Source organism: Heliangelus exortis, chromosome 12, assembly GCF_036169615.1.
Source record: "Heliangelus exortis chromosome 12, bHelExo1.hap1, whole genome shotgun sequence".
In the NCBI taxonomy this organism is placed as follows: Eukaryota; Metazoa; Chordata; class Aves; order Apodiformes; family Trochilidae; genus Heliangelus; species Heliangelus exortis.
Genome location: NC_092433.1, coordinates 19,361,498 through 19,385,576, shown reverse-complemented (window position 1 = coordinate 19,385,576; position 24,079 = coordinate 19,361,498). Strand labels below are relative to the sequence as shown.

General features: G+C 43.3%; 1 protein-coding gene across 4 annotated transcripts in view; it reads right to left on the bottom strand.

Annotated features, from left to right (window-relative positions):
- LOC139801712 (contactin-4) overlaps nucleotides 1-24,079 on the bottom strand; it is a 257,518-nt gene that overhangs the window by 124,935 nt on the left and 108,504 nt on the right. For 3 of the 4 annotated variants that reach the window (XM_071756351.1, XM_071756350.1, XM_071756348.1), the window contains one exon: nucleotides 7,920-8,058. In XM_071756351.1, the coding sequence (XP_071612452.1) occupies nucleotides 7,920-7,974 (55 nt within the window). In that variant the 5' untranslated portion in view covers nucleotides 7,975-8,058. Of the gene's footprint in view, nucleotides 1-2,857; nucleotides 3,091-7,919; nucleotides 8,059-24,079 lie in introns of those variants that run through there. The other variant, XM_071756352.1, reaches the window with a different exon arrangement.

The following is a 24,079-nucleotide window of genomic DNA, read 5'->3' as shown; positions in this document are numbered from 1 at the left end:
CAAAAAAAAGAATTCAAATATATAAAGCAAGCTGAACTGGAGTGAACGTTAGCGTGCAAGTTTTGATTTTTCATTGGATTATGAAGGAAAACTTTTCTAAAACTTGCAATAATGAGTCACAGTGCAGCCTGTCATGACTATATACATAATTTCAGAGCACAGTCTGTCACAGCATTTGACAAACGCTTCAATAAACCAGCATTAAACAATGTTCAGATGAATGAGCTGCACTATAGCATTCTGTGCTCTATTCATTAGAAGCAATATTTATTGCGAGCAGCCCACTTACTTGCCACAGACTGACTCTGAGCACAAACTTGCAAGAATACATAAGCATCTGTTCTACTTAATGGCCCAAATCCTGTAAGACCTGGAGCAGTTAGGAAACCCAGTGCCTAGCTGCAGAAGGCAACATCTATTTTCAGAACAACCCTACAAAATCACACAGATGTAGTGAAGAGCTGCACTTTCTGCCAGGGATAACACCAGCCAGGGTTGCTCTGCCAGCCTACTGACCCCTTTAGCTGTCAGCAAAGGGTAATTCTGTTCCTGCCCACAGTTACAGTACTGTAATTATGAAAGTTAAACTGACCCCTTCCCCTTTTATTCCATCTGGATGATCACCCTTGATTGCTGCTTAGCTGAGAGACTTCTATCCAAATAATAATAATGGTCCCTGTCAACGTCATTTTTGATCAGCTAATGCTCTGCTGCACCAGGGAAGGGCAGAAGACAAAATCCAAGGGATTTAACCCCAGAAGGCAGAGTGGAAAGTAATGGCTCCCCCAGGCTCTCCTGTTTCTGTTCTAAATAATAAAAAATACTCAACGAAAGTGTGCAGAAAAGTGGGAAGAAATTTTGTACCTATGCAGGGCAGTGCCAGGGGATGAGAGATTTACAGAGGGAAGGATTTTCACCACTTCTGAAGGATTTCCCCAGCAACTGAAGATGAACTGCAGGAAACACAAGCTCCAGACTCTCAATCTGAAGAAGTGGGAGAAGAGTGCCTTGCAGGCTATGAATACACAGTGTCATCTGCAGATACAGCCTGCAGCCCAGCAGTTCTCAGACCAAAGATGCAGTTGCCTACACCAAGCTCCAGAGCCAGAAAGAAGCCCCAGTGTCCAACCCAGCAGGTTCTGCATTGCACTGCACCTCCTACCTTCTCCTCAGTGACCACACAAGCATTACAAAATGAGGTCGCTTCCCAATAATATTTACATTTCCTAAGAATCATATAGTACTTTACCCAAAAAGCAATACACCAGTCACCACAAATTTCATCATAAAACTTCATTTTTCTTGGCAATAAAGATGTATTTTGGGTCCATATTTTCCCTAATTTGATAGATGCCCAGAAAAGTAGGTATTTTTCTAACTCCCTAAATGAGATTTAATTTCAATACCTACATACTAATTTCAATTTAGCTTCTTTGCATTTGAAAGAGGCATCATATAAAATGCACAGGGGATCAATACACAGCCAGATAGTTGGAACATCTGCTTATAAAAATGTCTGTATAGTCTCTATTTTATTTAAAGTGCACCATCTTACCTCAATAACTTTTGAGAAAGATGTAATTAAACTTGCCCAGATGGACTTGCAAGTTAAACAGAGAAAAACATAATATACCTAATCATCTGCGTGTAAAAGAGAAATGAGAATACTGCATTGATATGGTCTCTAACCTTATAATTTGGGAAATTATGGCCTAACTCAGAGTCAAGTCTCATCTAGTGAGGGTTTCACTGCTGACAGATGACAAATGTAAAACTGGTACAGACCTCTTGTGAGGCTGAGTCTAATCCTCTTCAATCACTGAAAAACTTGCCATATAATCCCAAAATAAGAATAAATTAAATATAATCACATACAGTTTCTTAGCTCCCCTTTACATCTATGTACAGATGAGTGATGCAGTTACATCTATGTACAGATGAGTGATGCAGTAGAATCCCACTTTGGCAGATAAAGTCTGCTGGATTCAGTTTAAATGAATTGTTGCCCATTTCAGATTTAATTGTTCTTATCCCAGTGCCCTCTTAGTTCAAACAATTGTTCCCTTCTGAAGCTTCATCCCCTCTCACTCTTCATTTCCCTATTTTAAACCATTTTCTTTCCATCTCCTGCTTCAGTTGCCTCATGCTAGAAGCTCTGGCTTCAAAACTCTGTAAACAGATACCACCATATTAATTCTGGGGACTATTATCACCCATCACCACCATATCAACATCATCCTTAATTCTGTTTACACATTTTAAAGTATTAAGGAAGCTTCTGTAGATCCTTAGAGCCAGTCTAGGCTTTATTCAACAGGCCTTCATGCTGCTTGGGCACAGGTGGAGTTGACTAGAGTTTAACCAAAGGTTTGCAGTTCTGGGGATCTTCACATCACAGCGTAGTCCAGACAATGCAATAGATAATCTCATTCTATGACATTTCAAAACAGACACTGTCACAGCAAGGGCCATCCCCAGTAGAAGGGATTTGTATCCTCACCAAGCGACCAGACTTTACCTCACCACTTGCGGCCCTCTCCTGTGGGGCAGCAGCCTGCCCCAGCTGCCACTAAGAACAGGAATTTATTCCAGAAAATGCCTTTTATTCCAGAAAATGCCAGCCCACAACCTTCTGATGAATTAACCATTCAGCACTGCGTTTCATTGACAATTTAGAGCACATTTTTCATCAACTTTTAAAAAAACTTCTAAAGGAGGGCCTGTGCACTCGTGCCACTTACCTCAGGCACTGCTTTTGCTCTGAGGGTGAGGGTTTTATGATACTAAAGTGGAAAAATCTACAATCAGAGCTTATACGTTATTTTCTTGGTGTATCACTGGTGACTTCATCACCCACCTCAACATGCAGGGTTTTTTAGTGATTCTCCGTGGAACTGTGACTCCACAAAGTTGTTGGTTTCCTCCTGGCGCAGAGCGGGCGCTTCCACACAGCGGCTCCTTCCACACGACACCTCCCTGAGGCCCGGGGCAGAGACCTCCTTGTGAACTGGGTCACTTTTAACACATTCCAGCCTAACCGGAGCTCAGAGGACATGTCCTTGCTGTCTCAGCTCCCGGCAGAGGCAGAAGATGTCCGGCTGTTCCCTCACCCCCAGCCTCACGGCTCCCTCTGCAGCGCGGTCGACGCGGACGGCTGAGCGGCTCCGCCACGAAATGGCCGCCCGCCCACAAGATGGCGCCCGCGGGCCTGGAGCCGCGCCCCGCCACGGCCCTGACACCAGCGGCGGGAAAGACTGAGGCTCTAACCCCACGAATAAATAATAAAATAATTAATAAAACCCAACCCGAAGTATGAAGGGCAAGCAAGAGCCCTTCAGAAAAGCTTTCTGCAGGGAGCGTTGGTGACGGCTCTGCAGAGCCAAGGGCTTTGAGGGGTGACCCGTGATGGGCGGTATTTGCTGCTTTATCCATTTCCAAGTGCTACACAAACATCGCTGAGGAGAGAAATGTGAAGTGCTGCGGGACTGACCAAAATGTAAATTAATTAATTAGGGAACTGCATCATACAGCTCTTCCCAGCTACCCACTAACATCAAAGCACCAGTCATGGCACCAGAAAAAGAAACTGCTGAACAAACGGCGTGGTTTAGACAAGACCATCACTTAGTATGGACAACAGGACTTCTTGGTTTAATTATTTATAGTTGGACATGAAATTAGCAGAATTTCTGTTGTACGTAACCTCCATCCGCTTGGGTAGCAGCATGAATTCAAATAGGCCTGTGAATATTCATCTCTGGATGAACCTTGAGTTTTAATTTTCAGCAGAGCTGGATGCCTGTTTTCATTGGAATGTATCGATCTGTTTGTCTAACAATGGAAAATGCTTGAATATATATTATTATTTTCTTCCATGAATTACACAGCCATGGTCCATAAACATTCTGGTCTGAGCCACTGCTAAGGTATTGGTTATGCTGCATCAGCAGCTGACAGAGAGAGAGAAAAGGCCTGGACAGGCATTTATAAGAATATTTTCCTTTAAAAAACAGTTTTGTAAAGGAAAAAAAAAACCCAACACCAAACTGAAAGTAAGCTCTACAGAAATGTTTTTTTTTTTTTCCCCATGACTTCAGCTCTTCTGTGTATATTTCTAGATTAGAAAATGGCATTTCTCAGTAGATAAAAGGTGAAACAATGATTTTGTTCTGCCTTAATCAGAAATACAATAGAAGTTGATATTGAAAAACATGATGCTGTCTGTGGATTTGCAGAATTAAGCACAGGTGTTGCTGGATTATCATGACAACAGTACAGGCATCCCTGTATGGAGAGCCAACAGCCCATTAAGAAATTCCACTGGAATGCCTGTTTGATGGCTGAAACAATGGATAAACGTTGCACATATGGGCTTCTCCAGATTAATTCATCTTACCTTTTCAGACAGGGGAGGCAATATGGCTCATACCTAATCCTGGGGACATGGACAATTGTGAAAGTTTACCTCGTCACACAGTGGAGTGTAGAGCACAGAAAGTGCAGTGACCTACACAAACCCCTCTGAGGGGGGGAACAGAGGTATTTCCAACCTTCAGGATCATGTTCCAGTACAAAACTGCCAGCAATCTTTGTGCAGCTCATTTAATCTGCTGCAAAACAAAAGCCTACACTGCTGAGAGGCTTCCTGAAGAAGCCAAGTTAGCAGAGGGAAAGAACAGCGTTTTCTTATTATCATTCAAATCAGAGTAGAACAATATTAGATTCTGTATTTTTCTATGTGTTTTCTATGTATCTGTGCTTCCTGGTACTTAAGTCACCCCCCAGGAGCACAGAACAGATGCAGCTGCAATAGCACTTTCCCTTGGATAAAACAAACTTGTTGAAACAGAAGCATTATTACAGAGCTACAAGATGAATGTGTTTATTCAAACTATTGTGTTTACTAAGAAAAAAGGAGGGTGAGTCTTGGTGTGTTTAATGTGAGTGGAGACATTTCTTTTTAACTGGCAAGAACAAGCAGAAGGCCAGAAACCAAAGGCTCCAAGAAAAAGCCAAGAGGGAGGGCAGGAGAGCAAACCAGACTCCAGTCACACACATGACACAGCAGAGAATAAATGCTTCTCAGAAGCTACTAGGTTTCTTTTTTTGTTTTCTGTCAAAATATGAGTGGATCTTCTTGGGTTAAAGCCCATTATAAAATATGCACATGCACACTCAGACAGCTGAATGCCACTCATTAACATGCAAATATGACTTCAACAGTGAAACTCCCCACTACAGGAAGTTAATGAGGCAAAGAATTGCATAAGATTCACCAAAATACAGAAAATTTCCTTCTGTACTTGTCCAGCCCATTACAGGCATACAGACTGTGTTCCATCTTCATTAACACAAGCTGGTTTGGGGCACCCTGTGCAGCACCTTTTGTTTCCCCATCGCCTGTCCCAGGCTGTCCAAAACTCAAAACTTGCTGTCCAGAACTTAAAATTACCACCACCACAACTGCCATTTAAAGAAGCTGACAGCCCTCACAAACCAAGAGTGATTTGGCACCGAAGAAATAAATTGCAGTTACTGCTTCCCAGAGCAGTAAAATATAATCAGAAACCCTTAATTGATAGATATCAAATATCGAGGCCAAAGGAGGCATCTTTAGTTTTGCTCAGTATGACCTCAGAAAAACCAGTGAGAAAAGAAGTCTGAAAAATATGGTCCCAGGTTAGGTGATGGATTGAAAGGATGTGGGGTAAGCTCAGAAAGACCCTAAGCAGTGCTGCTGCCTTTGAGAGAGGTTGGATGTCTCCCAGAATTCTCAATAGGTCTGGATCTCTAGGTAGGTGGTTTAAGTAGATCCCAGGATTGATCCAGCTCCCTGAGTGTTTTATCCTGCTGTGAAGAACTGTAATATCTGACCCCCCAGTAGGAGAAATCAATATTCTGTGAGGACTGTGAACATCTCTGGCATGTCCTGCTTCTCCTGGCACGTTGGCAGTGGCAGTAACTGGTACCCTTAATGACACGTTTGGGTACTCTGAGTGCTTTGGGTTTGACAGATGTTTAATGACTTGAATGACACAAGTTAGGAAGTTTTCATGCAATTTCTAGTGAACAGATGTTCATTTAGGAAGCACACAAAAAAACCCAACAAAACACAACCCAAGTAGCTGCTGGGACTTGCAGCCAGCTCTGAATGGGTTTTTACATGGTCCATAACACCATGGAGTTATGGAAGACACTCCACAGATCCAGAAAGTGTCCTGAGTGTGTTAGCCCAGTGACACAGCCCTGCTCTGTGGTAACCCCACAGCTCCTGCAAGAAAATCCCTTCCGTGCCTACAACTGGCTCAAAAAACCCTGCAGGCAGACTTGGAAACTTCCAAAGTCAAATCTGGTAGAAGGAACTCAGCCCAAGCCACTACACGACCACATCCTTCAGCAAAATGAAACTATTTCCTCACTATTGCCACACACAACTTTTGGCACTCCTCTCCCTGTAACTCTATTCAGCAGGACAGAGAAACTGATGCCATGCCCTGAAGATATTCACTGTCCTCCAAAGACCAAAAAAAAATGCTCTTGCAGAGTAGTGTGGGGAAAGCCTGCATTACGATACATTACAGAATGTGAGAGGACAGCCCTTCAAACACATTCTCCTGAAACTTGATTTTGCTGATCCTAAAACTTTTGCAATAGATATTTTAAGTGTAGAAATTCCAGTTAAAAATATTTTGCGTGCTTTTGTTTTTCCACTATTTTACTTAAAATGAAGGATCGTAGTTTCTGTATTCCTGCAGCCCAACTTCTCTAGGCTTGCAATTCCTGAAACACGTGTGGCACTGCATTGCAGAATCTCTCTGCATCCAATTTTCTGCCAGCTCAGAAACTGTCATAGCACATTTAGGATGACTTGGAACCAAATTTCAAAAATAGGTACCCGTAAGTACCGGAATAAAAGTGGCTTTGTGTTCAGTAGAGCTAAGCAGAAGAAAGTAAATGCTATTATAAGTAATTTGCTATTACCTAAAATGCTGAAAAAGTACCCTGACAATGTGCATGTATAGAAGGGAAGAAAGCACAAGTTACTGAACAGAGCACTAAAACATTCTGAGCACCAAGCAGCAGATAAATTAGAGCAATCCAGCTGAACACCAAGGTGACATAAACATTAATTAAAATGTAACACCCCTCCCCTCAGAACAAAACACATGTTAAAGAATAATAAAGCAAATTTAAGGAGGAAATAATCAATGGTAGCTGCCTGGCACACAGAGAGAGACTCAAAATAGACTTTGACAGTCCTGGTGTGATGGCAGTAACCACCCCAGAGTGGGGAGTGACACCAGCCCTGTCCCCCACCCCTCTCCTGAGAGGGGCAGCAAACTTTGGTGCAAACTGTGCTGAGCCCTCTGCAAATCTGGAATCTCTTCCAAGAACCGTTTCGACATCAGGAACAGGCACATTCCTGGGAAATTTCATTTTGCTGGGAACACTGGAAATGTTGCAACTCTCAGGGAAGAGAAAGTTAAACAAGGGCAGATACAGAAGATGGTTGTGTTGCTGAAAGATGTTATTCTAATTATTTGTTAAATGGGGCGAGGTTTTAGCTGTAACATAACACCGTTTTAATGGGATTTAAAGCTCCACTCCAGATAGATTTAATTGAGCATTGAAAGGCTTAGCACAGAACATGGGGAGACAACTTTTATCAGCAATAACTTTGAGTTGGAAAGGGGTAGAGCAAACCTTTGAAAGCACTGTGCTTTTCTGTGGAGATGCTGATCCACAGCAACAGGAGCTTGTTAAAAGCATCAGCTTGATCTGTTCAGCAACCTCACATAATGCTGGTCATGGAGCAGAGGCTTATTTTGCCAGCTTGTCACTGGCATGTAAAATGCAGTGCACTTTCATATTAGTGTGGAATACATTCTTAAAACAAAAGTTTTAAAATGACACTTTACCTGCAAGGCACACCATGAATGATTGCAACACGAGCAGTTCCCATAGCAACCTCATCTTCAGCTTCCCAGGTCAGAGGAGATGAGTCTGGTAACTACAGAAGAGAACAGGGCTCCTTGGAAATTTTAGGCAGCCTTTAATCTGTAAAAGAAAAAACAAAACAGGTCACAAGGAGATTTAGGATTGCAGCTCCTTTTGCTTGTTGACCGTATGCTTTTCAGTTTAGGGAGGTTGCACCTGAAGACCAACAAAGAAACTTTTTTAAACATTTAATTTAAAATCACTGGGGGGAATGATGTGTGAGGGTCTAAGTACACTGGGTACCAGGTGAGGCTACAAATTGTAACCTCAGATCTGCATCTTCCACTTGGGCACTGGGGGATTTCTCCTGTCTCTCACTTCTGTCAGCAGCAGATTGACTCACTGTCTCTCTAAGGTAATCTGAAGTGTAATTAGTTAACACTTAGATCACAGTTGAGAGGGAAGTTACCAGAATTACTCTCACTTTTCTCTACAAACGTCATCTGGTAGATGAGAGACACTCCTTCTGCAAGGAGACACTTTCTAGGAAACGTTCCCATTCTGCTCAGGAAGGAGGGGGATGTGATTTGCCCATTTCACCACCATTCTCATTGCCCCAAAATTCTACAAAAAACCCAGAACCATAAATCACCTCCAGATGAAACCTGATGTGTTTCTTGCTCTCTATTACAACTTCTAAATAGTTAAGCTGTAGAACAGGCAATCTGAAGAGTTTCTTAGCTTATTTTTCCCCCCCACCCCAATGGAACCCAAGGGGAAAAAATGGCTCCTCTTATGAAAGGAACCTTTTCTAGAGCAGGCATTTAAATATTAAAAATAAATAAATCAAGTCAGACACACATTCTTATCATTTATTCATATCACTGAAGGGTGGAAGTTGAGAGACCTTTGTGCTTACAAGACAAACTGCATGACTAATAGCATGTGAAGGGGGATGAGAGGGCTTTGCTTGCTTTTGTGAGTTAAAATTGGTAAGATTATTCTAATAAAGTCAGGTTCAGTGCAGTGAGAAGACTAAAAAAAAAAAATCTTTACTTTCTGATCTGAAGTTTCAACTTTGAAAGGGGAAGAGATTAATTGAATATATTTATCTGTTCTCACACAGGCTGATTCAGCTAGCTGGGGGTTAGCAGGAAGAACTAATCAATGAAAACTAATAACTTAAGCAAGTGATTAGAGTATTAATTATTAATTTCTGGAGGAAAATGTCACCACAGACCTTTGTATTGATTGACATAGTTAAGCATCTACTGTGCTTATAGTAAACTCAAGACACTTGTTTACCCTCTGTAGTTTTCATGCATGGCCAAACACTATACTGAGCACTACATTCTCTTGGATTTAACTGCACCTACACAGGAGATTTCTCCTAAAAGCAAGTGGCTCCTGGTTTTACACTCTTCAATTAGATTTGAGATAAATGTATTCACCAGCAGCTGCTGGAACTCTTCTGCATTCTCATTTTCCAAAGTATTATTCCCAGCAGTGAGGGAGCCCACTATGTCACTTCCAAAGCTTCTCCTCATCTCACTGCAATGCAATACTTTGCATTCTTCCCCATCTCCCTGCAATAAGCTCCATGGGACTGAAACAGCACCCACAGCCTCTGATACCTAATGAAAACCCCAAGAAGTGCAGCACTTCCCAACTTATCCTACTGCCAGGAACCCACCTAATGCACCCACAGACCCCCTGCCTGCTGCTCACCAAGATCACTCCTCCTACCTAGATTCATAATGATGGCATTTAGCTCCTCAGCTGTTTGTAAGCAGTATTGGTAGAAAGAAAGAATTATATCTGCCTTTCAGTTAAAAAAACTGAGATTGGACCAAAGTCAAAGAAAATGCCTCTGCTCCACAGCCTTTAGGGATGGGGCTTCTGGAGGCTTGATGGGGCTAAGTGACAATGCTTCATGGAGGATCATGTCCTCTTTGCAGGTCCCAGTGCTGTTTGTATCCCTGATATTCCCTCAGAAATAAGGCTGGTGTTTTGGTATTTTATTCTCTCGTTTTCCACAGATGCAAGAAAATTCTTGGATAGTCTTCAGTTTATTATTCCTCCTCTTATCACAGTTTCTCCTGACTCACCACCCCTTTGGGAAAAATTCTGGGTACTTTGTCATTTTTGCAAACTGCTATTTTTCTACTTAGTAAAATGATGCTTCTCTAAGCATTTTAAACACTAATACAAAACATTTCAAATTTACTAATGTAAATTAGTTTTTAGCTTGTAAGGGCATTAAAAATAGCAGGCTCTTTCTTTCCTCCCAAGATGTTTTGACACAATCTCTGGGTCTCATTTCCAGCCAAAATGAAAAGCTATGCTAAAAATATACATTTTTAGTACTTGGCACAGTTAATTATTAAGTCCAGTGAAAAAGCTGAAAGTCTTCCCTATTAGTTGCTTATTCAAAATGTACTCCAGAGAACCAGCAGACATCAGAGGGTCAGGCCTGTGCTTCAAAGAACCATTTTCAGCTATCTGAATGGGAACAGTTGCTTCTGGTATCAACAAACTGCCTGTACATGGCACTTAGACTCCCACTGGTATTTCCACTGATGTTAATGGAAACTCCATCTCCTCACAGCCCAAGGATATACACCCTGTCATAATTACCTTAGAATATATTCCTAGAAGACGCTCTCACATGCATAATTTTCTAAATATATGGAATAGTACCAGAGTCTGTTGTCAGGATCAGTACTGCTGTTACTGGGTAACTATTAAGGCTTCAAGAGCACCATTTTCCTGGTGCTCTGTAAGAGCCCTGTCTGAGGAGCAGCCCTGGAAATTGGTACCTGGAGACCTGGCTGCCAGCTGAGCCCTGTCCCTGGACACCCACTCCTCACCCCACACCCTGACTTCTGCTGATGCATCCCCCAACACGTTGCAGAAAGCTTCCCAAAGAGAAACGATGCCTGTCTCAGCATTAAAAAAGTAGTGGAAAGTAAATTGGATGATTACTGTTAAAAATATTTTCCTAAGGTGAAAATATGGTGGGATTCAAGATAGGGCTGCATGTTCATTTCTCATGATAGTTCCCTATTTCACATGTGAATGAGTCCAATCTTCAAAATGTTTGCCTGCAAACACTGCTGCTCTTCCTATCAGCAGGCCCATTGTTCAGAGCTGGGTAAAAACTGTCAAAACACTTTGACTTTTTATGGCAAGAGCTCAAGGAAAGGCAACATTTGTGCACCAGCAAAAGATACATAATTGAAAAAATCCTTTCCATTACTAAATGTTTCGTGCTATAAAATCACAGGAGGTTCTGCACTGTGCTTCTGAAGGAGCATATGCAAGGCCTGAAAACTTGCAAAGTTCAGGATTTAATTTCCAGGGGGAAGCCTGTGTAGCTTCAGCACTGCACAGTTCTTTTTTCAAGATGAAAATGAGATAGCTGTGCCTCAGTTTGGAAGTGCATCCCATCAGCAGACCCAGTGCCAACACACATGTGCAGATGTCTTCTTAACATTACTTTTGGCAAGGCATCCATTGCAAATTCTTTTGAAAGGTGCTTTTGTGTGTAATTGGCTTCTGCCAAAGTTGACTCGAAGAGCTCTGACTGCAATCAGCTGTGAGGAAAAACCAAGATGCATGCAATAGAAATATTTGTGGTGATTTTTTTTGAGTTATGAGGGATGGCTTTTTGTCAGAGATTTCTTTTGCATGTTTAATGATACACACTTCTGAAAAAAAAATTAAAAACTCAAGGCTGAAGTATATATGCACCCTCAGGATGTGAAAAACACTTTTTTAGATAGAATTTGCACTACATGAACTCACAATTTGGTGACTGTTCCAAAGGAATATTTGCAAAACATGCTTGAAGCCCCTAAGTAGTGCAGCAGCAGCAGGCAGAAGGAAGCCTTAGCAATCACCTCACGTTGTGCTACTGCACATCAGTGTTCTGCACAGTGCCAATTCTGCTAAACTCCAGAATAGATCACTGTTAATGAAGCATGCTGTACACACAGACAGCAACAGGCAGCTTTTAATCACCTCAGCAGAAGAAGAGCTGAGGGTAAGAGCAAAACCCTCTAAGCACTAACACCTGAGCTGTTAGATTTAAGGTGGTACCTGCCCTCTGACTGTCACAGAGGTGACCCAGGGGCAAGAGCACGTGTCCACGTGCCAAAACCTTCAGAGAACAGAGCTCTGTGAAACATGTCCTATCAATAAAAAACAAATGGAGTTGTTTAGCTTAAAGAATGATGAAGGCAAAAATACTAACTTTAGTAAAACCTGTAAAAGGCTGTTGGAAATAGAAAAAAAAATGTTCCCGCATCCAAAGTGGATGCGGCAAGAATTAATGTGCCAAAAAGATTGAGGTTTAGACTTCAGGTCAGCTTTAGGGGCTGTGTGAGCAGGCTGCAGAATATCCATTGCTGATGTTCCTTAGCAATTTGTAAGATCAATTTAGTCCAGAGCAACCTGGATGCTGAGACAGAGACAGAATGCACTTTGCTTTCAGGAACACCAATATTTGGAAGGGGATGGAGAGAATGCCAAACCTTGAGATTCTCCAGTCCTGTTGCTGCTGGCTGCAAAGTGAGATTTTTTTCCCCATCTGATTGAGAAATTGAAAAAAAAACCAACAAAACAACCCTGAGCCTCTGATAACTGGCTGGAAGTCACTCAGACTGATGCATGAATGGTAGCACAGAGAGGTCCTCCAGGAATGAAGGTTAGAGAACGGGTTCAGGTGAAGTAAGGGCCATGGGGCAAAACCAGTGAGATAGTTTTTGTGTAGCAGACAAACAAGGGCTTACAAAAATTATACTGCTTCATCTGTGAAAGGGGTTAAACAGTGTTAGTGTAAGGGAGCAGACTGGTGAATAATCAGCAAGAAAGCAGAAATGATTCTGAAGGGCTGTGAAGTTCTGAAGCTGCTTAAACAATCGTTGGCTTTTGAGCTCATGTTGTTGCTCAGAAATGAGCAGGTAGCCCATGCTGCCAGAGACCTCTCTTTGATTCCCTCCTCCAAAACATGTCCTGGGCACAGGCAGCTCCTGTCTCCTGATGGTCCCTGCTCCTGAATGCCAGCTGTGGCCCAGATTTAGCAAAGCATCAGATTCCTAACACTGATCCAGCCTCTTAATGCTCTGCTGGATCTGGGCCTGTGTGCCAGGAGAGGCAGAGGCTCTTCAGCAGATGCAATCAGTGACCTGTAAAACTGAACAGCCAAAAATAGAAGGTGACTAAAAGATGTGTCCCTATCAGTGTAAATCTTCACAGTATTACTTGTTTTGGTTGTTTTTTTCTTTATTGTACACATGGCTGAATTTTTTCAGCACTCACAAGACAGGCTTTTTTTTTTCTGCTGTGGTAGCTGTTGTTCTGAGTCCCAAGATAAATATTGGCCTTCCTTTTTTGCATAAGGGGAAAAAAAAGGGAATTTGAGAAGATGGCCCGGGGAGATGAAGGGTAGAGAGAAGGTGCTGGTGGCATCTCTCAGTGAGCTCTCCTCATTCTCACAGCAAGTCTGTCAGACCCTGATCTATCTCAAGCTTCTTTGCTGAAATTATCCCTTCTGGAGTTGCACTTATACACAACTCACACATTGTGAAATATATACAGGCCTATTGTGCCTGATAGAACAAATGACACATACACAGCATGTTTCTGAGACATGCTTATCATAAATGGGGATGAAATGCTTCAAAAAATTAATTACAAAAAAAAGAAAAAAAAAAAAAAAAGACTGAGAAAACTGCTGTCCTGCTGTCAGTTCTTGCATCGTGTTTCCTCCTCTGGGCATTCATTCCCATTCACTTGATAGAGATCTTCATTTCATGGCAGCAGGGAAGTTACAGCCCCTCAACAGATGCAAGTTCCCAACTCACTCCCCTCATTTGTATTTGTCAGGCTGTTGGGTCTCGGGTGTGCACCGTGCCTGAGCCTCCCTGTCACACACCTGCCACCCCCCAGTCCCCATCCCAGGAGGATGCGGAGCTACACGGGAAGCAAGGATTACATCCACCAGATGTAGGCAATAAATAGATTTCTAACAATATCAGTAAAGATTGCTGAAGGAGTAACCCAGAAAGCACACACTGACACTGCTGTGAATGTTGATCCTGAGAGTTTAAATGCAGTTTCTTCTACTTTTTTTTTTTTTTTTTTTTTAAGGAAAATGCTCTTTAACTTATTCTATATATCCCCTGAGAACCTGGCTGCTGGGCCCAGCTCTGCTGGCAGGGGCAGGCAGGGAAGGTCTTTGTTGCTGATGTAAAGAAATAACCATCTGATGCCTTCCCTTTCTGGCTTGTTAGAGTAGCAGCTCTTAGAAGCAATATTCCTACTTCATCTCTATGCAGAACCTAATGCCACAGCTTAAAATCTGCTTAGAGGCTGTGGAGCACAGCAAATAATCAGCTGGTAACACACACGTTCTCCTCCACCGTGCTGCAGTATTCCCTGCACACCTCCAGCACCAGCACAAACAGCTTGCTGGGAGCAGCAATCCATCTCCAAGCCCGTGTACTCCCAGCTGCCCAACACCTCCTTCCACCCTCTGAACCCCTGAGTCACAGCACAAATTTTCCACCAAAGAAAAAATGACAGTAATTAAAGGCTTTTAATTATTAGCCACTACCTACCAGACATCACCCCAGTACCACCCTGACTCTTTGTCTCTTGTCCCCAGGAAGCCCTCGTTGCTCTGTGAAACCTGAATTAATTTGGAAGCATAAATCATCCCTAGGTAAGGAGATCTGGGCAACTAAAGACATGTCTAAATTAAAGCCACTGCTGTTAATTAGGGGTCACTCTGTATTGTTCTGCCTTTTCCATGGGAGGAATACATTGAGAAACACTCCCGAGGCAGCATGGATCAGAAAACCTCCAGCTTCTCCCAGCCAGGAGGCACTTTGCCCAAACCAGGAGTAATTCTATCATAATAAAAAACTGCAAGCAGTGAATGTTCATAATCTGGCATTTTCTACAAATTAGAAGTTACTCTCTTTTAGGGAATCTTTTCCTAAAGGTTATCTAGAACAACATCCTTAAAACTCACCAATTTAAAAGCAATTCCCAGCTTCATACAGAATAAAATTTCCAGTGCAGTGTTTTCCAAGCATTAAGTGACTGACTAGCCCGTATATCCAGGCAATACATTACAAGCTCTGCATAAAATGTCAGCTTTAGGGATAGCAAAACTAACCTGAAGAGCAAAAAATCTTGAGCTGGCATTCAGTAGGTCCAACTCTTCTCTCCTGGCCACATCACTGATCCCCCAGCAGTGGGAATGGTTTGTGAAGACCACATCCAATTTTTTTTTTTTTTTCTGCAAAGAGTGAATGCAGAGCAGAGCAGAGATGCCAACCTGGCTGCTTCTTTGCACCAGAGAATAAAGATGCACCAGCAAACCCCAGGATGCAAAAAACAAAAAAAAAATCCCAAAGACCTGTCAGCCAAAGTGGGGAATAAATTGCCATCTCACTTCTTATCATAAATTTCCTGAAGAACTAAGGGTTAATTTATTACTGCCTCGGTTTGACAGAATGTTGCACCAGAGAAACAAGGCTCAAGGGGCTCTGTGTGACAATGAAGTTCCTTTTATCCCTAGGTCACTGCTTCAAGATAATGAATCAAGACAGTTTCACTCTCTGCAGAGATAGATAAGTAACATCCACAGTTATCATTCACTTTTGAATGGCTCTGTTCCCAAAATACACATTATCAGAGAGCATTATCTTGTCCAGGAGACAAAAAATAATGCAAAAATATTGAAGATATTTCCATGAGATCTCTAAAATCAGCATCTCAAAGACATTTTACTTTTCATTTCTGGAGGTTACAGAATAATCAATGTTTCTTAAGAGTATAAAATGAAACCAAGGAAAGAAAAACTACAGCAAGTTTATGAAAAGTTGATAAGAAGCAAGTCTATATATTCCTATACTCTGCAGCTTCCTGGGAACTTTTCTGGATATATTCTTTCCAGCTCATAATCCCTCAGTGTGTTCATTCAGTTTGAGTCTGAGAGACCCAGGCAGGCTGGGAAGAGCCATGGTCCAGAAGGTTCAGGCATATAATTAAGCCAAGTTACATATCAAATAATCAAAACCAAGAACAAAGCTGATTTAAATGATCAGCTCCCCATGGTCAGTGCCAGAACTGCAAGAAACCAAACCACCCCCACCACTCCTCTGGGATACCCAATTCTTAATAAAACTATAAAAAAAGTCAGTTGCAGAAACATTTCTCATAGTTTCTTGTTACTTCTGTTGTTGTGTACAATATTAAAAATAGATTTTCACCTCAGGCTGGGAAAACTGATAGAAAGTTTTAAAAAATCCACTAACTGTCTCTTGTCATAAGTGTACCTCATTTTTCACTCATTTAAAACAAAAATAATTTCAAAAAAACTATTTCTTTTTAATGGGCCTGTCTAGTATTTGGTTATATTTAGCGTTATCTGTATAATTATTTTATTCAAGTAGCAATACAACTCAACCATGTACAAAATCTTTCTTTTTTTTTCCTTCACTAACTGCTGGCAGTAAGTGGAACCAAATAATGAACCCAAACTGGACCTGAGTCTCAAAGGACAAAATGCCCATGGAATAACAGATTATTCTTGAGCTCAGAGAAGACTTCTTGTTACTCGAAGCTTTTCAGTATTTTCTTCCATCAGAATTTGAGGTAAGACAGACCAGAACGTGCACAAAAGAAAGAAAAAGAATGTGTGCATGCTTTGCATATTTTACATAAAATTAAGAAATCATTGCCTAGCTGAGCTCACAGCCTGCTCTGTAACTTTAATTTGTTTCACTGAGACACAAAGCTCAAGCTGGGGTCACTGAGCACCACTTTTCAAGATGTTTAGGAGATCACCACAATTGTAAAAAGCTCATTTAGTTCCAACCCCTGCCATGGTCAGGGCCACCTCCCCCGGCCCAGGGGGCTCCAAGCCCCATCCAACCTTCACCACTGCCAGGGATGGGGCAGCCACAGCTTCTGGGGGCAACCTGAGGGGCTCAGCACCCTCACCCCAAAGAATTTCTTCCTGCCTGGGTTGGAAGGCAGGGAATGAAGAGGCTGTAACACAAAACACATTGGTCTCTCAGTAGGCAGGAACTTCATTAGTGATTCCAAAAACCTTCTCAAAATTACAGATGGCTGTGCTTGAGAACATCTGGAGGCTGCTCCATCTACAGCTTGATCCATCTACAGTCACCACACAGCATGTCCTGCAAACCAGAGGGCTGGGGACAGCTGGGAGAGCCCTGGTCACACACAGCTTGCACCAAAAAGTTCCTTGGTGGGACAACAGATCTCTGCAGAGGTTGATTTAAAACCTGTGGCTGGACCCTGAGGTGACATGCTCTGAAAACAGGGGTGGAAAGGAGGTCCTGGCTGTCTGGGGTGAGGTGTCCTGTCCTGTCCCCTCAGTGTGACCTCAGCCTGGCCCCAGGCAGTGGGTGCAGGGGAACGGTGACCCCTGTGCCACCTCCCTGTGCCCACGGCTGGGGCTCTGCACGCTCCATAACATCCCTCGCATTTAATTACCCAACCTAAAAGGAACTAAACTTCAAAATGAAACCCCAGCAACTGCACTGTGTGTAATTCACAGGAACCACTCCCCAGCTGAATGCCACAAGGCCCTGTGTGTTTACAACACCCTGTTAGGGGACTGGAAAACACGCTTGCAGATGATTGCCACAGACTGTATTGCAGATGATGCCACGTTACTGCCTTTTTTTCCTGCCTCTGCCACTTCTCATCCAAGCAGCAGATTGGTTCCAAGCCATCCCTGCACTGAGCATTGGCTCCTGCCAGGACTGGAATAAACCCACAGCTGGCTGTGAGCTCCCCTGTGGCCAGGGGCTGAGAAGCTGGTGAGGGCCGAGCAGCTGGCAGGAGAAGAAGGCACTGTGCAGAGTTTTGCTGTCAATTTGGGATTATCAATTATTGGAGGAAGCAAGGCCAGGGCCAGGAGGAACACACAGCATCTTCTGCAGAGGAAAACTCTGTCACACTGCGTGAGCAGCCTGGCACTGCAGGAAGGGCTGGCTGGGAGTGTGAGGCTTTATTGAGATATCACATTAAGCCCTGGGTTTTCTGGTCATAGAGAAAGAGATGAAAGGAAATAAGGTTTGCAAACTTGACTGCAGCACTGACTGATGTGTAACAGCTTCAAAACAGGAGGGCAGAAGCACAGGGTGTTCCTCTGGTCCCCAGTGTAGCCTCCACTCCTGCCAACAGAAGGCCTGGGGCTGGTGGGTGGATGGAGCAGAACGTGTTCTGGGAAGCCTCTCCTCCTTCCCAAGCCACAGCAGTGGCCCAGGAGGAGCTGCCTGAAGGTCCTCTGCTCCCTGCAGCACAGGGAGGGTCCCAGACATGAGCCAGGAGGAACCCGAGGCCAGGGCTTGATGCACACCCTGACACTGAAGCCATCTTCACCCCACAGACTTTCAAGCCTTTCCCTCTTTCAAGGCCTCCCCAGAACAGCAAATTCCTCTCCCACTTTGCGTGGATGGAGTCAAACAGGGGAGCTCACACCAAGCCCAGCCCCTTCTCCCCAGAGGTACCAGGAGTTCATCTCTTTCCAGCTTGCAGACAGGCCCCACTACCTCCCGACTCACACGGAAGCCACGGGTCCTGCTACTGTGTCAAAACGTTGCTTTTTACCACCCATTAAACCCCAGTTTAATACCTCCTAGAGTGCTAACTGTCAGCTTTTCAGCCTTCATCTGCATCTTATCTTTCCGTGCCAACTCATTTCCCGCCACACACAATATTTTCCGCTTTTCATTTTGCAGAGCTGGAGCTGTCAGCTCCAATTTAATACATCCAATATTTGGCAAAACTTCTTAAGTGTTTTCCAGGCGTTTCTGAGACAACTTATTTTTTAAAAACGTGGTTGACATCTTGAATTGTAACTAAAACAGGGTCCAAAAAACCAGGAAACAAAGAGTATGGAATTAGAAAAGTAAGGAATGAGCGAAGGAGGGGAAGCTGAGTCTGAGTCAAAATCTCATCCACTTCAGTAAGGAATCTGCTGAAGCTGTCATCTTCATCACTGCCCATCACCACTCCAAAGGAAAACACCCACCATGGCTGGGTGTTCCAGAATTGGTACCAGGGCTTCAGGAAGGAAACTTTCCCAAGGCAGAAATCAGGACACAAGGCTGATGCATGGTCTGGTGGGAGAGAAACCCAGGAGCAAAGAAGGAACCAAAAGATCAAAGATCCAAGATCAAAATACCCAGCCAGGAGGGGAAAAGCAGCAGGTGAGCTGCACTAAGGATCTGTCCTAGGGCAAAGCCACCCTGCAGCTGGAAGGACACTTAAAAAGCAGCTGAGGGGTGGTCTGAGACTCCAGCCGTGAAGAAGGAGGACAGACCCACATAGTATGAGGGTTCTCCTTTGCCATATCATTAAAGTGATCTGTTGAACAGCTAAATAAAAATTTACTGCATGTCATAAAACCTCAGTTGTACAGTTTAAGTTACAAGAGTAGTATGTTAATTTATCTCCTGTAAAGACAGTTAAAACGCTGGCTAGTAGCTACAACCAGTGAGCAGAAATTGCCCATTTTATGGCCCAACTTAGAGATCACTGGTGCTGACAGAAGCCTGTTAGTTCCACTGGGCTCTGGAGGAGACCCTGGTGGAAATAACAGAAAGAGCCCTGGAGAGAATAAATATTGTAACGTGATGAACACCTGAATCAGAGAAGTTAAAAGAGTTCTGTGTGGAGGATACCCATTGAAAAAGAGCTCTGCACATCCTAAACATTCACCAACATTTAACAAGGAGCCCTTATTTCATTAAAGCAGCAGCTGGAGGCACAGCTATGACATTGCCCAGCATTTTACCACTACCATATAATCAAGGGAAACTTCATGAAATGAGTGAGCTAGAAGTTAGAGATAAAATAAAAGACAGATAAATATTTCTACTGTCAGAGAACTCCCTCAGTGGCATTGCAGGACTCAGAGCCAGGGCAGGAAAGAAGCCACCAGATGGAATGAGATGCTCCAAGCAATGCCCATGTGCTGACTTCATGCTCTGCAGAGGAAGGAGGAGCACAAGGAGGCTCCCTGGATTCCCTGAAAACATGAGCAGGAAAGCAGCAAAGCTGATAGTCACATAGCAGGGAAAATCCTGTGTCTTCCTTTTTTAGAAAAAAAGAAACCAAAATACTATGCACGAGAAAGAAAATCAAAGTAGAGGCACAGCAGGCACCACTACCAAGTGCACCAAGTGCAGATCACGAGCCTGGATTGTTTTGAGTTTGGAGATACAAAAAATATTTAACTGCAGCCTACAGAGATGCTAGATTTAAATGTCCCCCCATTTATCTGTCTGTTCTTCCTGTCTGCTCACTTCTGCAGAGGTTCTCAAGCCCAGCAGTCCTCAGACTTTTAGGTTTGTAATTAATTCTACTGAGCTCTGTCTGCTTTTAAACTTAGCTGTGAAACTATTGCTTTTTATAATGATGAAGACATATCCACTGCTTGTTCCCATGCTTTCCTTCAGGGAAATACTCCTCCAGCCAACTACAAAGCACAGAGAAACTAAAAATACTTAGATGTTCTGCAAAATTCAAGAAACTTCCATGAATCCTGACCTACATTTTTTAATTTATTGCAAAAAACTACTAGAAGGGAAGGTTTTGGGTTTTTTTTTTGCCTGGAAGCAAGGCTGCAGATGTTCTGCCCTCTGTGATGAGCAGTACTTTGGCTCAGGAGCAGGTGGGGGCTGATGTGCTGACCATGCTGGTGCTTTCCAGGACAAGATGATCTGGTCCCTCTCTAATCGAGGGCAATGCATGTCCCATGTAAGTCCTGACAGCTCATGCACAGGGCTCCTGTCTGATATTTTTGCCAACTTCTCATCAGCCAGGATTGTCCAGTGAGCAGATTTTGCAACGAGGGTTTGGAGGTATCAGACAGGACCCCAACACAGATGTCTCCTAGTTGTGACCAGGGCTGGATCAGTGATCCTTGAGGCACCTCAGAGAGCTGCAGCTGCTCCATGGATCCACCAGAGCCCAGTGCTGCCCGTGCTCCATGCTCCTCATGGAACCCTGGCCTGAATGCAAATTCCAGACAGGCAAAGGGACTGAATTTATGGTGACACTAAATATCCACAGAGACCTGCACAGAGAGCAAGCTAGCAATGCTGACCTTGCTGTCAGCACAGGGGCATTTAAATGTCTGGGGTGACACAAACCCAGCAGCTGTTGCACTCTTCTCAAATAAATAAATGAGCCAGACCCATCCTCTAAGCTCATCTTTAACCACCAATAACACACAAGCTGAAATCCCTGACAGAGCACACTTGCCTTGCAGGGACAAATCAGGTTCTAGTTGGGACAAGCAGGTCTGAGCCATTTAAGATCTCACACTGCTCCCCTCCCTGGTGCTTTCCTTTGCCCTACATTTCTATGGAATGAACTTAAAGATGATAAATTATAAGAATTCCACCCCTGACTGGGAATTCAAATTATCATATTGATTAGCTTTGCCACTTCAAAAGTAGGAAATATGCACAAAATTCACAGACTTTAAAGAAAAAGTGTCACCTTGTCCATGCAGGATAGCAGCATGGGGTAGGGCTCATGGACAGGTAAGCAACTTTCTTCTGAACCAAGAAATACACATGCACAAGGGAAAAAAAAATTAAAAAATCACACCCTGTGGCTATTTCACTGTAATATTTGAGTATTGACCAGATTCCACATCCTTGGAGCACAGGAGGCAGAACCATTGAGTCCAAAGGGTGAAGCAGGTCCTGCTGCCAAGGAATTGTCACTGAGATGTCTTACGTTTTACTGCCAGAGCTTTCACCAGAAAACCAGGAAATGTTAACACAAAGCCTCAGCTGCCAGGTGAAAAAGAAGCTGCAAAATAAGGAAGCTTTTTATCTGCCTGCATTTGAGGCTCTTCCCCCATCTCATCTGGCACTCTTTTGCTCAGCTCCAGGTTCTCCACCCCAAAGCATTTTGGATGGCCAAGCCACACACACAACCATCACTGCTTAGGAATCACCCTTCTTTTATGTTCCAACATGGAAAATAGCTGCTGGGAGAACTCTGAAAACCCCCTCGAATCGTTCCCCTTTTTAGTAGATGCTGTCATCCCACTGTGACAGGGGGGAAATAAGGAATATCTACCCCAGAGCTGGCCCTTCCAGCCATGAAATACACAAAGCTGCAAAAGAAACACAGGCCCCTGACTGGGGGCATCAGATGCCAGCTCATAAAAAACCCTGCAATGTCAAAGAGAATAAAGTTTCTGCTCCAGAATGAAAGCAACATAACACCAGAATTTTGCTTTTCCACTTTTAAGCTTTTTTCCTAACCTCCAGTAGGTCTGCACAGCTCCTGCAGCCACTCTGAGGACAGAGCTGTGATACTATAAGATACTACAAACTGGGTTTTAAAAATATCACAGAATTAGGAACATGGAACACATAAAACATGTTTTTATGGGCTTCTACAGACCCATTTCTCTCTTCTTGCACTTCTAGTTGGAAAGAAATCTTTCTGTAGCATAAACTTGTGCAGCCCAGGGGCAAGGTACCAGCCACACTGTGTCCCACTGCTCCTCAACATCAGCACCTCATGTGCAAAATATTTAGCTGAACAGATTAAATACAAATGGGAAATTTATTTTATGCATCTTTCAAATTCAACTTCCAAGTATCTTAGTTGCTGAACAAAGCTCAGAGGCAGGAAGGAGCTAATATGCAATGTTTGTGTGGTACTGAGTGGCTGTAACACCCACAGCACATCAAATTGGACATCCTGGGAAACTGAAACATCAAGTGTGCATAATAACAAATTGATGAAAAAAGTTATTAAATTTGTATCTCTAGCTACAATGAAATTATACATCAAACATATTTTATTTTTCATCCTGTTGATTCTTTCTAAAGAAATATGATAGATATATTTGGAGGAAAAGGATTTTTTGTTTCTAGTCTAATAAAAAAAGATGTTTTCAGCTGGTCACAAGCTGGGGACATGGAAGGCAGCAGTAGAAGTGATGGATTAGTGAGTAGAGTGCAGGTGGAGTGGTCAAACCTAGGTGTTAAAGACAATTTATCAGAGAACTTCCACAGCTCTGCAACCCATCCCTCATGCAGCCTTCACAATTGCATTTACTTTTTCAGTGTTTCACTGCAGCCTCTCACCTCTGTAAAGAAACAAAAAGCTCCTTAAATTACTTTTTCCTTCCAGCCTTCTCTTGGTTCTTTCTCACCCAAACCTACCTGTATCATGGTAACTTCCTGCAAGCCACTCTGATTTGAAACTGGATTTAGATTCAGATGAGCTATTAGGGAGAAATTCTTTGGGGTGAGGGTGCTGAGCCCCTGGGTGCCCCCAGAAGCTGTGGCTGCCCCATCCCTGGCAGGGTTGAAGGTTGGATGGGGCTTGGAGCACCCTGGGCTGTGGGAGGTGTCCCTGCCCATGGCAGGGGTGGCACTGGGTGGGCTTTAAGGTCCCTTCCAACCCAAAACTTCCTGTGATTTCTTTTTCATGTGTTTCCAGGACTGGTCATAGCTAATAAAAACCAGTGCTGAAGCTGGGCCAAATTTAGTCCCATGTCATGGGGAGGCTTTACCTTGATACACTTCCCAAGGGATGGGTTTTCAGAGGACAGACACTCCCAGAGCACCCCACTGAAAATCTGCCATGATCTGCTCATCCATAATCCCTGGCTGCAGCCCAGGGCCAGACCTTGATCATTTGATTTGTTTAGGTATGAAAGACAGGTTTGGGGCCAGGAGAAAAGCAGAACAAAAAGCCTCCAGACTGCCATTTTCTGAAGTCCTCTCTGCTGCTCAGGTACTGATGCTCCACCTCTCCTGTGGTAACACAAAAGACTGGGATTATGCTTCCACACAGCACATGTAAGGTTTGGGCAGCATGTGGAAAGAAACAGCATTTCAGGGAAGGATGGGCTGGGAGTGAGCCAACCACAGAGATCACTCCAGAGATTTCCTGTGGGAGAATCACACTAAACCCAATTATTGACGTAAGGTTGAAAGATATTCTAAATCAATTGACATTTAAGGCTGCATCACTGGTGGTGTGTCTGAAAAATGCAAAATCCTTGTTAACCCTCATGTGTGAGTCTTTAACTTGAAAATGCCAGTTC